The sequence below is a fragment of the Epinephelus lanceolatus genome, chromosome 10 (genome assembly GCF_041903045.1).
Source record: "Epinephelus lanceolatus isolate andai-2023 chromosome 10, ASM4190304v1, whole genome shotgun sequence".
Lineage (NCBI taxonomy): Eukaryota > Metazoa > Chordata > Actinopteri > Perciformes > Serranidae > Epinephelus > Epinephelus lanceolatus.
Genome location: NC_135743.1, coordinates 6,987,918 through 7,004,992, shown reverse-complemented (window position 1 = coordinate 7,004,992; position 17,075 = coordinate 6,987,918). Strand labels below are relative to the sequence as shown.

Below are 17,075 nucleotides of genomic sequence, written 5' to 3'. Positions count from 1 at the left end.
TATGAAATGTAAAAATGTTTTGAACTACAAAACAGAGAATGGTTGTGCATGCAATTATCTTCTAATGCCACATGAGGGGTATGAGAGGCTATAAACTCCTGTAAATAGTCTGTGCCATGATGTTTCCCTTGTTAGCAGGTTAACCACACCAGACCAAGCAGCCGCCAGCCAACGGTCTTCTTATCTGTTGATCCAGCAGGACTTTGCTCAGATCCGGACTGTCTTGAGATGGTTTATGGTTTGTTTGCTGTTTGACAGGCACGTAGGAGGTTCAGTTATCAGTGAGTGTTGCATGTAGCAGTCTGAACTCAGATCAGTTTTCTCAGACAGAGCTGAAAGTCCAGTTTTAATCACAGACTCTGTGAGAGGACATGAGCTTAAACCTCCAGACAAACATGCTGCAGACGGAAAATTCAGGCTGAAATAAAGTTATTTTCTGCTTCTGACAGTAAAATCGATAAGTCAGAGTTTACAGTGAACCTGAGGACAAATCCACAGTTGTCTCAAGTAGTTATTTGTAGTGTCAAAGTTTTTGAGAGCATAAATAGAGAGATGTTGAGCTTTTCACATGATGATCAGCGAGTGTGTGCTTGTAAATCATCGCTTAAAGCTGTCAGAAATTCTGCTGGAGAGATGCAAGTTTGTAAGAGTGTGGAAATCATTTGTAGTTGTAGGAAAGAATTGTTTGAATGAAATTTTTATATAACCTGCTCTATGAATATAATGACAGCAAGTATTTTTCATAAAAGTTACCAACTGTAGTTTTAAAACAGTAAAGGCAAAACAAATTAAAGTACAAATTAAAAGTTATAAAATACTGTGTGAGTGTCTCCTGGGTGCATGTTTCTTTTCATTATCAAAGCTCTTGCCATCTGTTACATCTTCGGTGTCGCAGGCTCCACTGGGATACATCTGTTTTAAGTGTCTTAATGGAATAATGTCATAAATTCTAGATGATTAAGAACAACAATGGTGGTGACTGTGTCAAAACTTGCTCACCAGGAACTTACTTGACATGTTTCCGTCAGCTGACAACATTTTCCAGGAACTGCAGTCATCTCACATTAAGGACCCTGTCTGGTTCACTTTATATGGGACTTTTAACAGTGTAATGAATATCATGACCTGCTGTCTGAAAAGATTTTGATTTGTTTCTGCAGTTAATAAAATTCTTGCTGCTTTAAAAGTTAATCTGTAAAGTAACTGAATTGATATCAGCCTCTAAATTTGATTTCGGTATAAAAGTAGATATTCTTATCTAAAGAGTAAAGCTGTATTTTCTGTTTGTTTTTTTAAGCTATTAACTCTGGATTTTGCCACTGACACCGATAAAACTCTGTGGTGGAATGTAGCCATTAAAGTACATTTACTGAAATACTTAAAGGTCCAGTATGCAGGATTTAGTGGCATCTAGCCAGGTTGCAGATCTGAAACTTCTCCCATGTGCCAAGTGTGTAGGAGAGCCATGTGGGGTGATGCAAAGACGTGAATGGCCCTGTCTATAGCCAACAGCCCCTTCTAGACTGCCTTGTCAAGGCAGGAATTTCACACCGTTATTCTGCCTCACTGTTCTGTATAAAAGGTACAATCAAGAAATGGTGGGACAGAGCTGTCTCGCCTTTAAGCAGACATCGGAGGTAGTGACAACACCAAAATGATGTTTACATAAAAGGGACAGCCGGCAGGATAGGATCATGGGCGGCATAGACGTAACGTTTTTAAGACGTGTTAGATTTATAAAGTAGCTGAGATATTCAACAAGTAGCTGACAGCAGTTAGCAGCTAACTCAAAGAACAAGAACAGCAGCCGAAAATGTGTGCAAATTGGGAAAACAATGAGGTCCAGAAGAAACCTTACCCTTCAAGGAGGGGACAAGATCAGCCGCCATATAACAGGGACAGTAAATATCGTTATTACTATGTTATGCCATGGTTATTGTTTATGAAGCACTGCTGACGTGTATGCTTTATGTCACACTAGAGGCAGACCCCTTGAGTCACACCCGTCACACCTCTGGAGTGGAATGATGCCGCCATTTTTTGGGTCTGTGTAAAAAATGCAGTGGCACACAGGACGGACTTCGTAGTGGCCCTGTAGTGTGACCTCTGTTTGATTTGTCCATTCTGGGCTACTGTAGAAACAACATAGTTATGAGTATTATTACTCTATGATTTCTGCCAATAGATGTCCCTGAATCCTAAACACTCGACCTGCAAGCACAAATTGGAGGTATAAAAATATCTAGAATTAGCCTCACTACAACTATCTGCAATATTTTAGTGTTAATTAAATGATATCAGTAATAATCTAATAAAATAACGGTTTATACCTGAATATTAACATAATACTCTACAGCAGATCATGGGCGTGTTTCTTTTTTTAAATATTTTTATTTAAGCAACCTTTTCAGCGCAGGATTTTTACTTGTGATAGAGCAGATATGTCCTAGGTCCAGCCTGGCAGCCAATTATGGCCTGCGGACTGAATTTCAACAGCCTGCGGCTTGTCTTTTGAAGTACACTATCTGTGGCCTGCCGTAAAATATTGGTCAATCAAGGGAGATCCCTTTACATATTTTCCATTCACTTCATGATGGCAGTTCAGACATGCACCAAGTAGGAGCTATGCAGGTGGAACTAATGTGTTTTCATAAACAGACGGTAAACAAGCAAATGAAATGTAACCTAACAGTGTGAAGTTGTGAAGTTGACAGCAAGGGCTGCTGCTTCAGGAGTGACAAAAAGTTGAATACTTTTTTGCTAAACGATAAAATAGTGTTCTTATTTCTATGTGATCTGAGTTTCTAGATTTTCCATTTTAAGATTACAGATTATCGTTTACATCCCATGCCACTGACATTTTTCTGTTTCTTAATCGCAGACACTTTTGCTACCGTTTCATGTCATATCATATGAAGCAGCCTACTTCATTTAAGGTTCTGATGATGTCGCTCATAATTAACACCCCTGCTTCTTTCACATAAACACGCTCATGGCTGGATAGGAAAATGCTGACTGAACTTGTTGAACCAGCTTTGTAGTATCAATTATCCAGACAGTTAGTGTTAGGGTTAGTCAAACCAGATATGGCGAAGATATCCTGGGTAAGTTGAACTGGCTTCGTAGTACAGGCCTCTCAGGTTGATAACCAGATTTGTATGGTGTACTGTGTTGTGTATAAAATTAATCTACTTTTTTTTACTCCTGCAATTTTGCTATTTTTATTTTATTCCTGCATATTTTAAATTTTAGTACTACTTGTTTTTGTATATGTTTTATATTTCTATATTGTCATATATCTTATTTTGATCTGCTTTTGTCTCCTTGTATTTGCATGTATATTACTGTCCACATACTGTTTGATTACTTGCTGCTGTTTGACAATTATTTCCCAGTTTGGGATCAATCTATCTATCTGTCTGTCTGTCTGTCCAGATGGCCAATGTCAGGGTGAGTCAAACCAGATAACGAGAAGATATCCTGAGTAAGTTGAACTGGTTTCACAGGACAGGCCTCAGCTGGCCCCCAGATATTCTCACATTACCTAATCTGGTTTCCATTCAGATAAATTTGGATTCCCCTGTAATACCATGGTATCAGTTTATTTACTTGAGTAATAACAATTATACTTCTTTCACCACTGACAGTAAATTCCACAACAACACACATTACATTAACATTACAACAGTCCATTTGTATTTGTGTCAAAAGCTCCGCAGGGTAGAAACACACACTGCCCAAGCAAGGCAAGGATGGCAAAGGCATGACCCGCCCTCTTCTCCCTTACTCTGCCTCTGATTGGCTTACCCTGATATTCATCCTAACCCTAACCAATCACAACCAACGAAGGCAACAAACACTAGCCAATCAGATGGAGCGAGGGGCGGGACATGCCTTCGCCATCCTGGGACAATAATATTGGCACAGCACGAGCCTGTCCAATGGGGAGCGGAGGGGGGCGTGACGTCGGCTTCACTCTCGTCGGTGTGTTGAACCTTGAGCCACAACAAACAGCGACGATACGACGAATGATAAACAAGTAAACACAGAAACAGGTAAGACGTTAGCTAACGGAGAAATAACACCTGGTTTACTGTATGTAGAATGATATAACGGTTACAGTCACGTCTCAATGCAGCGCGGTTTGTCCTACAGAGCCACCGTTAATCCTGCGATATGTTAATAAATGTCAGAATAAAGCGACGACATGAAATAATATTGAACTGACTGTGTTGAAATAATAATTTACACAAGAAATATCAGTGTTGGTTGTCAGAAAGACGCCGTTATGGTTGTTTTCCTCCGGCCGGTACGTTGTGTTCTTGGCTGATGCTCAGCGGTTCAGCAGTATGGCGGCCTGTGATAAAGAGAAACGTTATGTGGATAAACAGCAGTCATGCTGCTCGGAGTCTCTACAGGCTGCGGGCTGTCGGTGTCACCTCTCGTTATTTACATGCTGCCCGTCTCCTGGTTGTAATGTGCATACACAATGTAACGTTATCAATATCACTTATATCTGCTGTGGCCTCAGAGACAGGACAATGTGTTCCCTGATTACTCTCACCAACATCACCTAGGACACGTTAGGACAGACCTACTCAAACAACAGTGGTACATGTACATTACTTGAGGGTTTCCATTTTACAGTGGAGGAGAAATACTTATATCAGCAATACTACATTGTAAAATAATGGTTCATAAGTTAAAAGTCCTTCAGTCGAAAAAAAATAGTAGCATCAAAATATACTTTAGGTAAAGAAAAAAAAGTACTCATTTCATTTTCATACATATATTGCTGAATTACTGAACTATTACACACACACACACACACACACACACACACATATCACATTAGCTACAACTGGACTGGACTGTGGAATGGGCAATTTTATTTTATTTTATGTCTATTTTAATATCACTGTGCTGTTGATGAGGGGAAGTGTGGTTGTTCTTTGTCTATTATGAGCTGCTGGACAGCTGGATAAAGTTCTTTCTATTCTTTTCTATTCTATTCTATTCTACTGTATAATTAGATGCATTCATATGTACATCACTTCAATGTTGCAGCTGGAGCTAATTTTATATACTTTATATACAGCTGGGTAGCTTAACCCATAATAATAAATCATTATTTATTAGTTTTATTTATATCTGTATCAATAATCTTAATCTGCAAAGTAACTAGTAACTCAAGCTGTCAAAATTAGATGTATTGAGGTAAAAAGTACAGTATTTGCCTCCAAATCTAGTGGAGTAGAAGTATAAAGTAAAGTACTTGAGTAAATGTATTTAGTTACATTCCACAAATGCCATTTTATGTTGCTTAATACTTCAACCTTGCTGTTATTCAGAGGGATATTTTTGTACTTTGTTACTTTGCAGATTAAGATTTGACATATAAACAATACAATGCATGTTTAACTGCCAAAAAGTGTATAAAGTATTATCCAGCTATTACACCAGCTGCAACTACAGAATACTGATTATGATAATGCATCAATAATAATTATCCAGTAATGTAATATCAGTGGTGGAGTGTAACTACTGTAGTTTATCTTTTTTTTTTTACGTCAAACAATTTTAACTCCACAACTGTATATAAAAAATCAGCTCCACCTCAACCAACAACAACAGTGGCAGGTAATTACGCGTGAATGTGTTGGTAATATGAATACAGTAATACAATTTGAAACAGTAAAACACCCACAGCGGTCACTTTTAGCATTAGGAGTACTTTTAGGTTTGATACTTGGTGGATATTTTGCTCATTATACCTACATGCTGGTATGTAATATTAATATTATGAGTAATATTTTCAAAAGTATGGTATTGCTCTCTCTTTAAAAATATTTGAGGACTTCTTGATGATAGTTAATCACAATTATCAGTGATTAACTATCATTTAGACATACAATTATATTCTATAACTCTATTACAATAAAAAAATTGTTTAAAATGTACAGCAGCTACATTTAGAAAATAACAATTGTTCTGATGAAAACCTTGAACATTAGGTCTGTACTCAATAAATAAACCCTGATGGTAGTCACATTTTGACAAAGTCATTTGTTAAATTAAATCAGGAAAAATATCCAATCACTCCCCAGATGAATATAATCATTCAGAAAGATCTCTTAAATCCTTGTTCTTAAAAGGACTTAAACATATTTATGGATATTATAATGATTCCAGATATGTGATTATCTATTTCCAGTATTTGCTAATAACTTATCAGCTCATTCTCCAGAAAAATAATCAATTTTTCAATCAGTTATGGTCTTAATGACCAAGAAGTCGCCTAACAATGAGGCAGCAGCCCTGGAGAACATGCAAAGTAATATAAAGTGTGACTGAGTGAAAGAATAAATAACTATAGGGATGCTTTTATCATTTCAGAGGGGTACTACACAAATATTAGGACAAAGTGATAGTATTATAAAAACAATGAAAACAAATATACATCAAGCAAAGGTCACACTCTAGTCTCTACTAAGCAGCACACTCCAAGTCACAACAGAATTATTTCTGAAGTACTACAAGAGATTTTACTTCACAGACACTGCACCAGTTGAAATTTGTTCTCCTGGAAAATGTTTGCTGGAATCCGTCCAGGTCCAATTTCACATTCAAGCGGCTGTGTGGCATGTGGTTAGTCAGCACATCCTGCTGCACCAACACGGCAGTTCCTCTCTGCTCATGCTGTCTTTTGTGTTGTGCACAGACAACTGCAGCCATGGGCAAGTTACATTCTCACTTGGCCAACCCCAAAGACGAGAGTCAGGATGCGCTGACGGCCTCTGGAGAGTACAGAGACGGCGAGGAGGATGGAAAGAACGGAGATGTTTCACAGTTCCCCTACGTGGAGTTCACTGGACGGGACAGCGTCACATGCCCGACATGTCAGGGCACCGGCAGAATACCACGCGGTAAAACGCTCTAGTAATAAACCTTTGAGTCATTATTTTTAGCCGAGAATTTTAAGTCTGTTTGAAAAGCAGTGCACTTAAAACCCCTGAAAACATTTCAAATCAAAGTATTTCTCAATAAAATTAAATATTCATGACTTAAGCAACAATCACTTCAAGTTCAGGAAAAAAAAATACATCCTTAGGTGTTATTTCTTAAGAGTTCACATCCAAAACGTTGCTAATCTGCTTCACCAGGACTGTGTGGGTTGATCACATGTGACTGGGTGTGCCGGCAATATGAGCAAACACCCACACAGCTGTCTTCATATTATGATTCAAGTGTTGCTCATTAAAAGCACAAAAACACCTTTTGACTGGTGAGAAAAGGTGGGAGAAAAACACGAAATGCTGAAATGTCTTGTGAAATGACCCAAATTGTTCTAACCTTGGCAGAAAATGCTATGTTATGTGAGTCTGAGAGTTTTCTGGGCTTTTAACAGCTGCACTAGACACTGACCTTCAAACTGAAGCATGAAGTTACATTGATTATTTCTGACTCATCTCTAAGTGCAGCTTCCTGTTGACCAGAACACTCTCTCTGATGTTACAAAGATGATGTTTGTATTCCAGGCAAGATGAGGTTTGAACTGTACAAGCATGAAAACCTGTATTAGGATTTCATTGTGGCAAAAGGGGCAACCATGAAGGGATAACAGGGCCTGTGATGATCTATTTCAGTCCCACGTCAAGTTATATTAAAATGCACATTGCAGTAAAGATGACTGAAGTTTTCAAATATGTCCAGCTCATATATACATGTAAGAAACCTAGAGTTTATATGAGCCAGATCCAGAATGCCAGTGCATACATTTCCAAATATAATACAGTGGAAACCTCTTTAGTGATCACATCTGTCAGGGTCAAACTGATCGCTGTAAGCAGATTATCATAATGACTGAACTTTTTCTTTTTCTTTATTCTTCATGCAGATGACCATCTGGCATTTATACATTTATTACATGACTATAAAGTAACAAAATGGACAGCTTCACAGTTTACTGAATTTTAGTGACTGTTTCCAAATACAGTACAGCTGTTTCATTACGTGGGCATTTTGTGACTGGGCATTATCAATGCACTTGACGAGGGCGGCATCAACCACAGGTGCTTTCACCGCACACAGGCTATGGTAGCCTGAGCTACATCAAATTTCGCTACAGCATGTCATTGGCAGTTTGTCATAAGCTTTGAGGATACTATGGTTTTCACTGAAAATTACTTTCTTTTTGTCACTGATATCAATGTGCACACAGCACCAGCCTCTGGTATCCAGCTGGAAAGGATCACTGGAGTAAAAACAAACAAAAAACAGTCACGATAGTTGTAATTTTTTGTCAGTGAATGAAAAGACCCCCCCAAAAAACACTGTAAGTAGACTATTCCATTACTATAAAGCCCCCATGCACTCCCAGGACAAATGACTCTGATCGGTTTTGATCGGCAGTGATAAAAATTCGACAGCTGTGTGAATGTGCTAATTTTTGCCCCTTTGCCAGCAGGATGCAATGAGGCGCCACCACAAAACACCATCCTTCTCCATCCAAGCAGTGCTCAAATATCGTTCAAACTTTAGTTGGCAACAAGTTTGAGAGAGAGGCTGAACACGTAACCACCATAAGAGTTTAACTGGGGTCCATACAGCTTTCTACTGTTTACTAACCTGTCTTATCTACTGCAGAACCATATACACAGCTCTGGTCTACTGGCAATGGGAAAGCAGTCTATTGCCTATTTTCCTATTTTTGCCTCTTTTTTAAAAACTTACATACACATGCTAATTTTAGTGGAAAAAATGGTAGCGAAATATTTAAACAGCATTTGTTTTGGAATGACTGTCTGAAGCTTTTTGATCACTATTACATGGTTTCCACTGTACTACAAAAGTCAAAATAAATAAAAGTTTCACACTTTTATATCACAGATGCAGCAAATTTATAACGTACAAGAAAAATCAAGAGAAAGACTAAATAAATAGACCATTATTGCCTGCTCTTCCAGGCTACTGAGATAGAGTTAGCTAATGTAAAAAAAACAACAATTAAACATCCACCAGACTTATATTTTAAAGTTTTGCCAAAGATAGTTAATAAAAGATTGATGCTCTTAAATTCCTGCAGTTTGTATGATATAGATCAGGAGGACATGTGTGGCTTTTTACAGGTCCAACAGCTCTAACAATCTGTTTTCTTCCTGCTGCTGCACCAGTGTTACAAATTAGGAATCCGGTTAAAATTGTCATGTCATTACACTCTATACACATCTTTGTTGCTGATTATGGCCAAAGACATATTTCACCAGTGCATACAATTTATACTCCATTACTTATTCATTTGTTTGCATTAAGAATAAACCAATCTACAACAGAAATGATCTGTAGTTTCAAGTGGGAAAAACCTTTGGGATAAGCCTGATATTCCTCTCAGGAGTTGTACAGTGGTGTTGCACAGAGCAGATTTTACAACATGCTGCTTTCTCCATCAAACAGTAGAATGACACAGATTTTCTTTTCTGTTCTTTGAATTATTCAACAGGTCAAGAGAATCAGCTCGTGGCTCTGATTCCATACAGCGACCAAAGGCTGAGGCCGAGCAGGACGTAAGTCTGCAGTCAGTGCTCTTTCTCAGAGAATGAGCTGCGATAGCTTTCTGCTTGATGATGAAACTCAAAGAACACACAGTACCATGACAGACTTTGAAGTCTTCAGCTGCTTTCAGGGTCTCACTTCTCCTTTCTTTCTCATGCAGAAAGCTGTATGTCACGATATCAGTTGCACTTTGCCTGCTGCTGTCCGGCCTGGCTGTTTTCTTCCTATTCCCTCGCTCTATTGATGTCTCCTATGTGGGAGTGAAGTCCGCCTACGTCTCCTACGACCTGGACAAGAGAATCGTCTATCTCAACATTACAGTAAGATTGTTTCTGCATATTCCAGATTTAAAATAAAAAACCTGTACGACAGTTTAATATTTTGGCTTGTGTTTAACTTTTTGACCAAACCTTAATAGAGCTCGGTTTAGGATTTTGGGGCATCTATTGGTAGAAATGGAATATAATATTAATAACTATGTTTGCTTTAGTTTATATTCACCTGAAAATAAGAATAAGTGTGTTTTCACTACCTTAGAATGAGCTGATTGTATCTATTATACTATAGTGTGTCTGCAGCCGCAGCTAACACTCGCTAGATAGGGCCATTCAAGATTCTACGTCGACCGCCATAGTCTATATTTCTCTTAAACGCAAGGCACACGGGAGACGTTTCAGATCTGCAACCTCACCGCTAGATGACACTAAATCCAACACATCACACTTTAAAGCACCAGTAATCAATATTTCTATATTAACGATGGATCACATGACCACTTGTAGTGATGAATACACAAATTTATCACTTGACTGCAGTTCTCTTCAGCTCTAGTCTACGGAGCTTTATCCCACCTTGCAGCTCATCATGTTCGTTTTTCGGCCACAGAGTTACTGTTTTGGTTCACTCTCACCGCTCTTATCAGTACTGTTTTTAGCATCCCACTATTTTCAACAAAAAAAGCTCTAACAACCCTCTGTATATTTCCAGTAAAACAACCAATGGAAGACAGACAAATTTAGCAACTAGCTGTGGAACATTTAGCCGCAAAAGAGAGAGATAGTTCCCTCGGACGTTGGTGAGGAGTCAACATTGGATTTAAATCTACCAGGTTGCCAGAAATCTGACCCAAAATCTCGATAATGTTGCTTCATGTCTCCTTGTCGTGTGAATCTACAACCCTTTGCCAGTTTACTTGCTCCCAAGTAAACAAAAATTGGTTACTGCAGGTTTAAAATGCTAAAAAGTTAAAGGTTTACTATGCAGGATTGCCAGTTACCGTTTGTGAGCATGCTCACAGGTGAAAGTTAAAGTAAAAGTCAACCAATGATTCACTCGTTTTTGGGTCTTTTTTTGGCGCTGTCTCTTGGATGCCTGCTGCTGAAGTCTGAAACTTGGTTACTGCCTTTTTATACAGCCCCGACCTCACCTGAGCGCACGCCCATACATATCCTGAACACAGAAAATATGAAAATACAGGCAGAGGTCAGAGTCTCTGCAGAAAAATACACATCCACACACAGAGTGGGTCGCAAGTGATGATTGAGAGGGATTACTTCTGATTGTATATATTGTTCTTTCAGGAAAATCGTGCGTAGTATATCTTTAACATTGGGGCCCTTGTCATAAAGCTCTCTATTACCAGAATCTCACACCTATCATCTTCTCCCATCCAGAGCACTCTGAACATCACCAATAACAACTACTACACTGTATCTGTGACCAACATCACAGCACAAGTGCAGTTCTCCAAGACGGTGATCGGCAAGGCCAAGTTCAACAACAGCTCAGTGATCATACCTCTGGATGAACGGCAGGTAGGTGGAAATACACTCTACTGTACACACACTCATAGGAAAGCTACACTCATAGGGCTCTTACAAATTCACAACTGATGAAAAAATCAATTCATTTTTATAAGTGACAGAAAATGGACTGAAACTCTGATTCACTACTTCAGGCTGCAGCTTGCACAGCTTATACAACAGCTCATTGTTACACCCACAGTCACAATACAGAGAAGCCTCATCCAACTCAACTCACAGGCTCGTCATGTGCTCAAAATAATAATTATGTTTCTGCAGAAATCCAGACTTCAGATGTTTTAAGCACCATTTAAGCCTCATTGTCTTAAAGTCTTGTGACATGACAAATCTTGGTGCCACTGCTCGCTCTTAGGCCATTGATTAAACTGAATTTAGGACCATTAGTTTTTGTTGTAAGTAGCATACATGTGTAATATGTTATGGTATAATGTTTTTCTCTTCAAGTGCTTTATACATTGTGTTTATTGCAGATTGACTACACAGTTCCCACTACCATTGCTGATGAGATGAGTTACATGTTGTAAGTATCTTTCTACAAGTATAATAATGTACTTTTTACACTTGGATCATTTTAAATCACAAACCACCTCTTTTCTTACAGTGACTACTGCACCTTGCCGACCATTAAAGTTCACAACATAGTGGTCATGATGCAGTAAGTATGGCTTGTATGTGATAAACTCATAAAGTCATTATCTGTTGTGATTTTTATCCTCTCATACATCAACACCTACCTCAACACCCACACACATACTGAAGAGCTGCCCAGAAACAACACAGTCCAACAGGAGACTCACGGGCTTTTGGGTGCCTTGCTCATTTACACGTCACCACTGACAATCAAACAGATTGTACATTTAGCAAAGCAAACGTTTCTCCAAGGCAGAAATAATCTTCATTAGCAGACTTAATCCTCAGTGGTCAAAGCCAAAGAACAGCTTTCTGGCCAAGTAACAGTAGACTGAGTCCCAGTGAAAATGGGAAAAAAAAAATAGATAAATAAAAAGCCACTGACACTGCAACACCTACTCTTGCAATAGAGCTTTATATCTAGTACAGAATGCCCTAAAGACCAGTTGTGAAGCTTCAGTGTGATGGATTTAACAATAGAAGATGTGTTTATCCCTAAAAAACCTGCTTTTGTTTGGGTCTAGATATCTTGGGAGGACGAGGCAAACAGCTGGCTTTACCGGGAAAACAAAAAGCAACACAAATATACCATAAATATGCATAAGAATAATAATTAAGTCAATAATTATTTTACTAATTATTGTTCTTGCTGAACAATGCATTCTTGTACACTACATACCTTAAAAATGTGTTTTTCTCCTGTTTGTGTCCCCTAAAATGGCTGACCTTGGCTATACTGACTTGTGTCTATGCAAAGTTTGTCACTAGAAAGTTGTTTTCACATTTCTCTACTGAGGGGACAATATCTGTCCACTATGTACAAATCTGAGATTCAAACGTAAACTCGATTAGGTACACCACGAGCGTGAAAGCCAATGTCTTATATGCAGATGCCTGCAAAGAAAACTGAAAACATAAGCACATAGTGGACTTATTACATACGATATAAAATCTCAGTCAGACAGAATATACAGTATCTTTCTGCAAACTTTGATTCGACCTCTGGTATATTTTTGCCAAAACACAGTGTGACAATGTGGACACACTGCAAACATGTATGGCTGAATCTCTCCGATGTGTCCTCTAATGCTAATGTTAGCCATCATGATGCTTCTGTTCTTTCACTGGTCAACCTAGCACTGGTCTCCCATAGCCAGACCTATACCCACTTTGTTTGAGCATTGTGCCAGCGCTGGGGAAAGCAAAAAGGAAAGCTTGCACAAGCAGCTGTGGTGGGCAGGGCAGAGGCCAGATCCAGTATTTCTTAATCAGCAGTAGATCTGCTTCCAGCCACCTTTCAGAGTTTTTTTTATGTGGGAATACCATGTTAAACAAAGTATTAACCATAGCTTTTACATAATTAAAATCATGTCCGAAGGGGGGACTATCACTAGTTAACAAAGAAACTCAAACTGGCCATACTACGCTCACAAACATCATCCACAATAAGACAGAAGACTGTGTCCATTTATGTCGATATTCCTGTAATCCGTAAGGGTCCACAAATCAAACGAATCCAAAGGGCTTTTAATAAACATTAATCCTAGTTGTGAATAGTGTCAAAGCCTATCACATATAGACACCTGTCCCAAATATATGCAGGTCGAGTTCAGTGATTTAAGCAAAAAAATCCCAGGCTATAATTGAAGTTTTATGGTAACTGACGGTCTTCTGGTTGAGTTGGAGATGTTGGTTTTATAGAGGGGTGGGAACAGGGGCTGTCAGTTGGTGAAGCGAGCTGTTTCCATATATGTCACTTGGCACCACATCAGCCAGTAGCAAAATACAACTGCAATAGTCAGGTTTCAACCTGTGGAGGGCAGTCACTGTGCATATTTACAACATAAAATGTACAATTCAAATACTTTGCACTCAAATGTCAAGGTTTTGAACCTGAATTAAACAGCAACACTCCTAAATACCCATATATGTTGGTTTTCAACTCAGAAAAGGTGGTTTGGGGATTTAGTTTCTTGTATACAAGGTGAAATTTTAAGGTTAATCAAAGGTCGAAGGACAGATGGTGTTGTATGCTGTACTGATTGTAAAGCCCCTTGAGGCAGATTTCTGATATTGAGCCATATATATAAATAGAGATGACATTATCTGTGGTTTTGGGGATCTACTCATTTAGATTCAGGTCAAACAAAAAGTTCTTCCCCAGAGAAATATTTATAACCTACTGAAACTCAAATCTGAACCTGTTAAAGAAGGGTACTTTCACATCCACATTTTCCACACCGTTGCTTAATTTAGTACTAAAAGTCTTCCTGTGCTTGTCCTACCTTGTTGTCTCGTGTACAGCAGTTGACTCTGTGGTTATTTTTCAGGGTGACGGTTACCACGTCGTACTTCGGACACGCGGAGCAGGTCTCCCAGGAGATGTACCAGTATGTGGACTGTGGGGGGAACACCACCTCCTTGCATGGGCATGTGCAGGTCTACCAGTAAATGAAGCAAAAGAAGCCCAGGTGTCAAATACTGCTGTGACTGAGGGTCTCACAGAGAAAATTGGGCTGGGAAATCTTGGTGACAACTTAATGGACAGGGAGATCATTTTTCCTTACTAGTCAGTGGCTCATCCATTCTTAAATTCCCAACCACTTTCTTCCTTTTAACATCAGCGTTCGTGATAAGAAGAGCTCTCTGTGGTTGGTTACTTGTCAAACAGCCTGGTACAAGCAGACAAACACAGCCACAACTCTGCAGGATTTGCCTCGAGGTTTGTTGTCATTTTTGGTGCCAACAAAACAGACAAGTATAATTTAATATTCACATAATGGTAGACATTCCCATCATGTTTACACTGTTACTCCTCAACAACTACATCACTGGAAGCAGTAGTTTCAGATATGATGCACTTTAACCTGATCCTTAACTACAGATAGTAACAATGCCGGGTTCACACTACACAACATTTTTGTCTGTTCCGACAGTCACTATGTCAGATTACGCAATTGTGGAGTCATAAAATCGTGGCGTGACTTGGCCGACAGTCGTGACAGACTACACGATGGTCCACACCAATAATCCCTGGTTGTCTTTCACGACGTGTGATGTCACAGGGTTATTCTTATCCTATTTTTATCATTATCACTATTGATTCAGTCACTGTGGCTGTTCATGTGCCAGCTGAAACATTATTGTAGTAACGTAGAAAGCACCGCCAGATGGCAGGAGCTACATTTGAAGTACTGCATGCAAACATGCAAGTCACTGAATCCTCCACAACAAGTTCGACAAATGTTTCACAATAAAAGCCTTTTTAGAAAATGAAGGGATTCTCTCAACTGAAGTTATAAGGTGCTTTTAATTTGAAACAGATACAGGAAGTGTTGAGTTGGCACAATGCATTAAATATATCAAGGCAAACGGGAGCGGATAAAAAGAGGGAACGAGGAATAATGGCTCGTTCATGATGGTAGTCTGTTTCAAATGAAGCTGGTACCCTCTGCAGTTGTGGTGAGTAAAAGCCACTACTTTATAATTTTATTACTTACTTTATATTCGTCTCCATTATGAAGAAATAACATTCTTTGCTAGCTTGCTGCTAATGGCAGTACTCAGGGAGGTGATAAAGTGCCTCTGCTGTTTCACACCATCATTTTTCCTGTTTTTACTCTGTGTGATGAAACGATGGATTATCGTGTACGACACTCGTTGTCGTTCATGATCTGAGCCGACACCGTACGATGTGTCGGGCTAAAATCAGGCTGATATCCTGTAGTGTGTACCCGGCATAAGAATGTTGTTACGAGTGCCCCTTCTATTCCACACCACTTTAAATGAAAATACAAAAACCAACAACTAAGATTCAAGAAGTTTTTTTTGTTTTTTGACACAGTGAAAACCACTGAACTGTTCTTGACCACCTCTTTCCTTTCTCTTTTTTGGTTTAACAAGAATAATTAATTATGTTTTTGGCAGGATTTTTTATTTTTAGCTTGAGTGAATATAGTACAAGTCTTTTCTTCTGTTTCGCTGTCATTGACCCGATTGAGTTAAAAGCAAATGTGACTACTGTGAAGGGTGACAAAAGAACTTTGTTAAAGGGATAATATTTTTTATTTCAACGCAAATGTGGGAAGCGTTACATCAGGCTATAAAATAAGAATTGTGTAAATGTATAATTTGTACTTTCTGGCTTGCTTTAAAACATGCTATATCAAAAATAATTTCTGCTTTGGGAGCAGCTTCCTTCCCTTTTAATTAATTTGTCCTATTTTTGTGGGGTATGGTGTCACCTGCAATAACGTGTTTGCTATTTTTAATCCACTCTGCATTTATAATTTGTATCATGAGTTGACTGCTATTCTTGGATTTTGAAATTATTATGATATTGTAATTTTTGTTACCTGCTGTCATTTTGGATTGGCTTTTCAAACAGATCATGTAACGACTTTGGTCTGACAGAAGATAAAAATTATGAATTACTTATTAATGATTTAAAAGTTTCTGATCCTAATTCATACGTACAGGTACAATAAAACATCATTATGCAAGTTTTACAATTTCTACACAGTCATCCTGAGAAACTGTATCCCTAGATCCAGCCCTTCTTGATATTGGATGACAGTGTAGATGTGACTACGTCTCTGTCACTGCCTCTTCTCAATGGTTTTGTGTTTTTCATGCATGAAACTGAAAATAAAATCATGACTTATTTTGAAAGTTTTCTTGGGTGTGCTTGTAATATTCTCTGTACACACTGGGTGGTGCTGAGCGGTCTGCTAAACCACAGTATCACTCAGATCACTGTTGCAACTGTTATTTCACTATTCTCTAATTATAGTCATGTTTATGAGATACTTCAACTGACACCACCACCAGCTTAATGATAGACAACCTGCAAAATCTTATTTCTGAGCTCCATTAGCACAATGACTTTTATTGTGAAACCAGAATTAACACCTCGTGGTTGTGTGCCTCCATGAACCAGTCAAGTTGCAGTTACAGTTTACACCCATCTGTCCAGACTCACATGTAGTCAGGACAGTTAACAATGCTTCAAAAATGCATGTTGCTGCAAAGAAACTTTGCACACACATCTTCAAGCCGGAAGCACAGAAG

The 17,075-nt window shown here is 38.7% G+C and overlaps 1 protein-coding gene across 1 annotated transcript; it reads left to right on the top strand.

The window, feature by feature from the left end:
* The first annotated feature begins 3,919 nt into the window (after positions 1 to 3,919).
* Positions 3,920 to 16,679, top strand: tmem106ba (transmembrane protein 106Ba). The gene is made up of 8 exons (XM_033640344.2): positions 3,920 to 4,055; positions 6,722 to 6,926; positions 9,500 to 9,563; positions 9,713 to 9,872; positions 11,226 to 11,366; positions 11,846 to 11,895; positions 11,977 to 12,030; positions 14,336 to 16,679. The coding sequence occupies exons 2-8, from the start codon at positions 6,734 to 6,736 to the stop codon at positions 14,454 to 14,456; spliced, it is 783 nt and encodes a 260-aa protein (XP_033496235.1). The 5' UTR covers positions 3,920 to 4,055; positions 6,722 to 6,733; the 3' UTR covers positions 14,457 to 16,679.
* The last annotated feature ends 396 nt before the right edge of the window (positions 16,680 to 17,075 follow it).

What these genes read in the sequence shown, in the direction of transcription:
- tmem106ba (XM_033640344.2), top strand. Translation starts at nt 6,734, where the DNA reads ATGGGCAAGTTACATTCTCACTTGGCCAACCCCAAAGACGAGAGTCAG. An exon ending in TACCTCTGGATGAACGGCAG is followed by an intron (nt 11,367 to 11,845) that starts GTAGGTGGAAAT and finishes TGTTTATTGCAG; the next exon opens with ATTGACTACACAGTTCCCAC. An exon ending in AACATAGTGGTCATGATGCA is followed by an intron (nt 12,031 to 14,335) that starts GTAAGTATGGCT and finishes GTTATTTTTCAG; the next exon opens with GGTGACGGTTACCACGTCGT.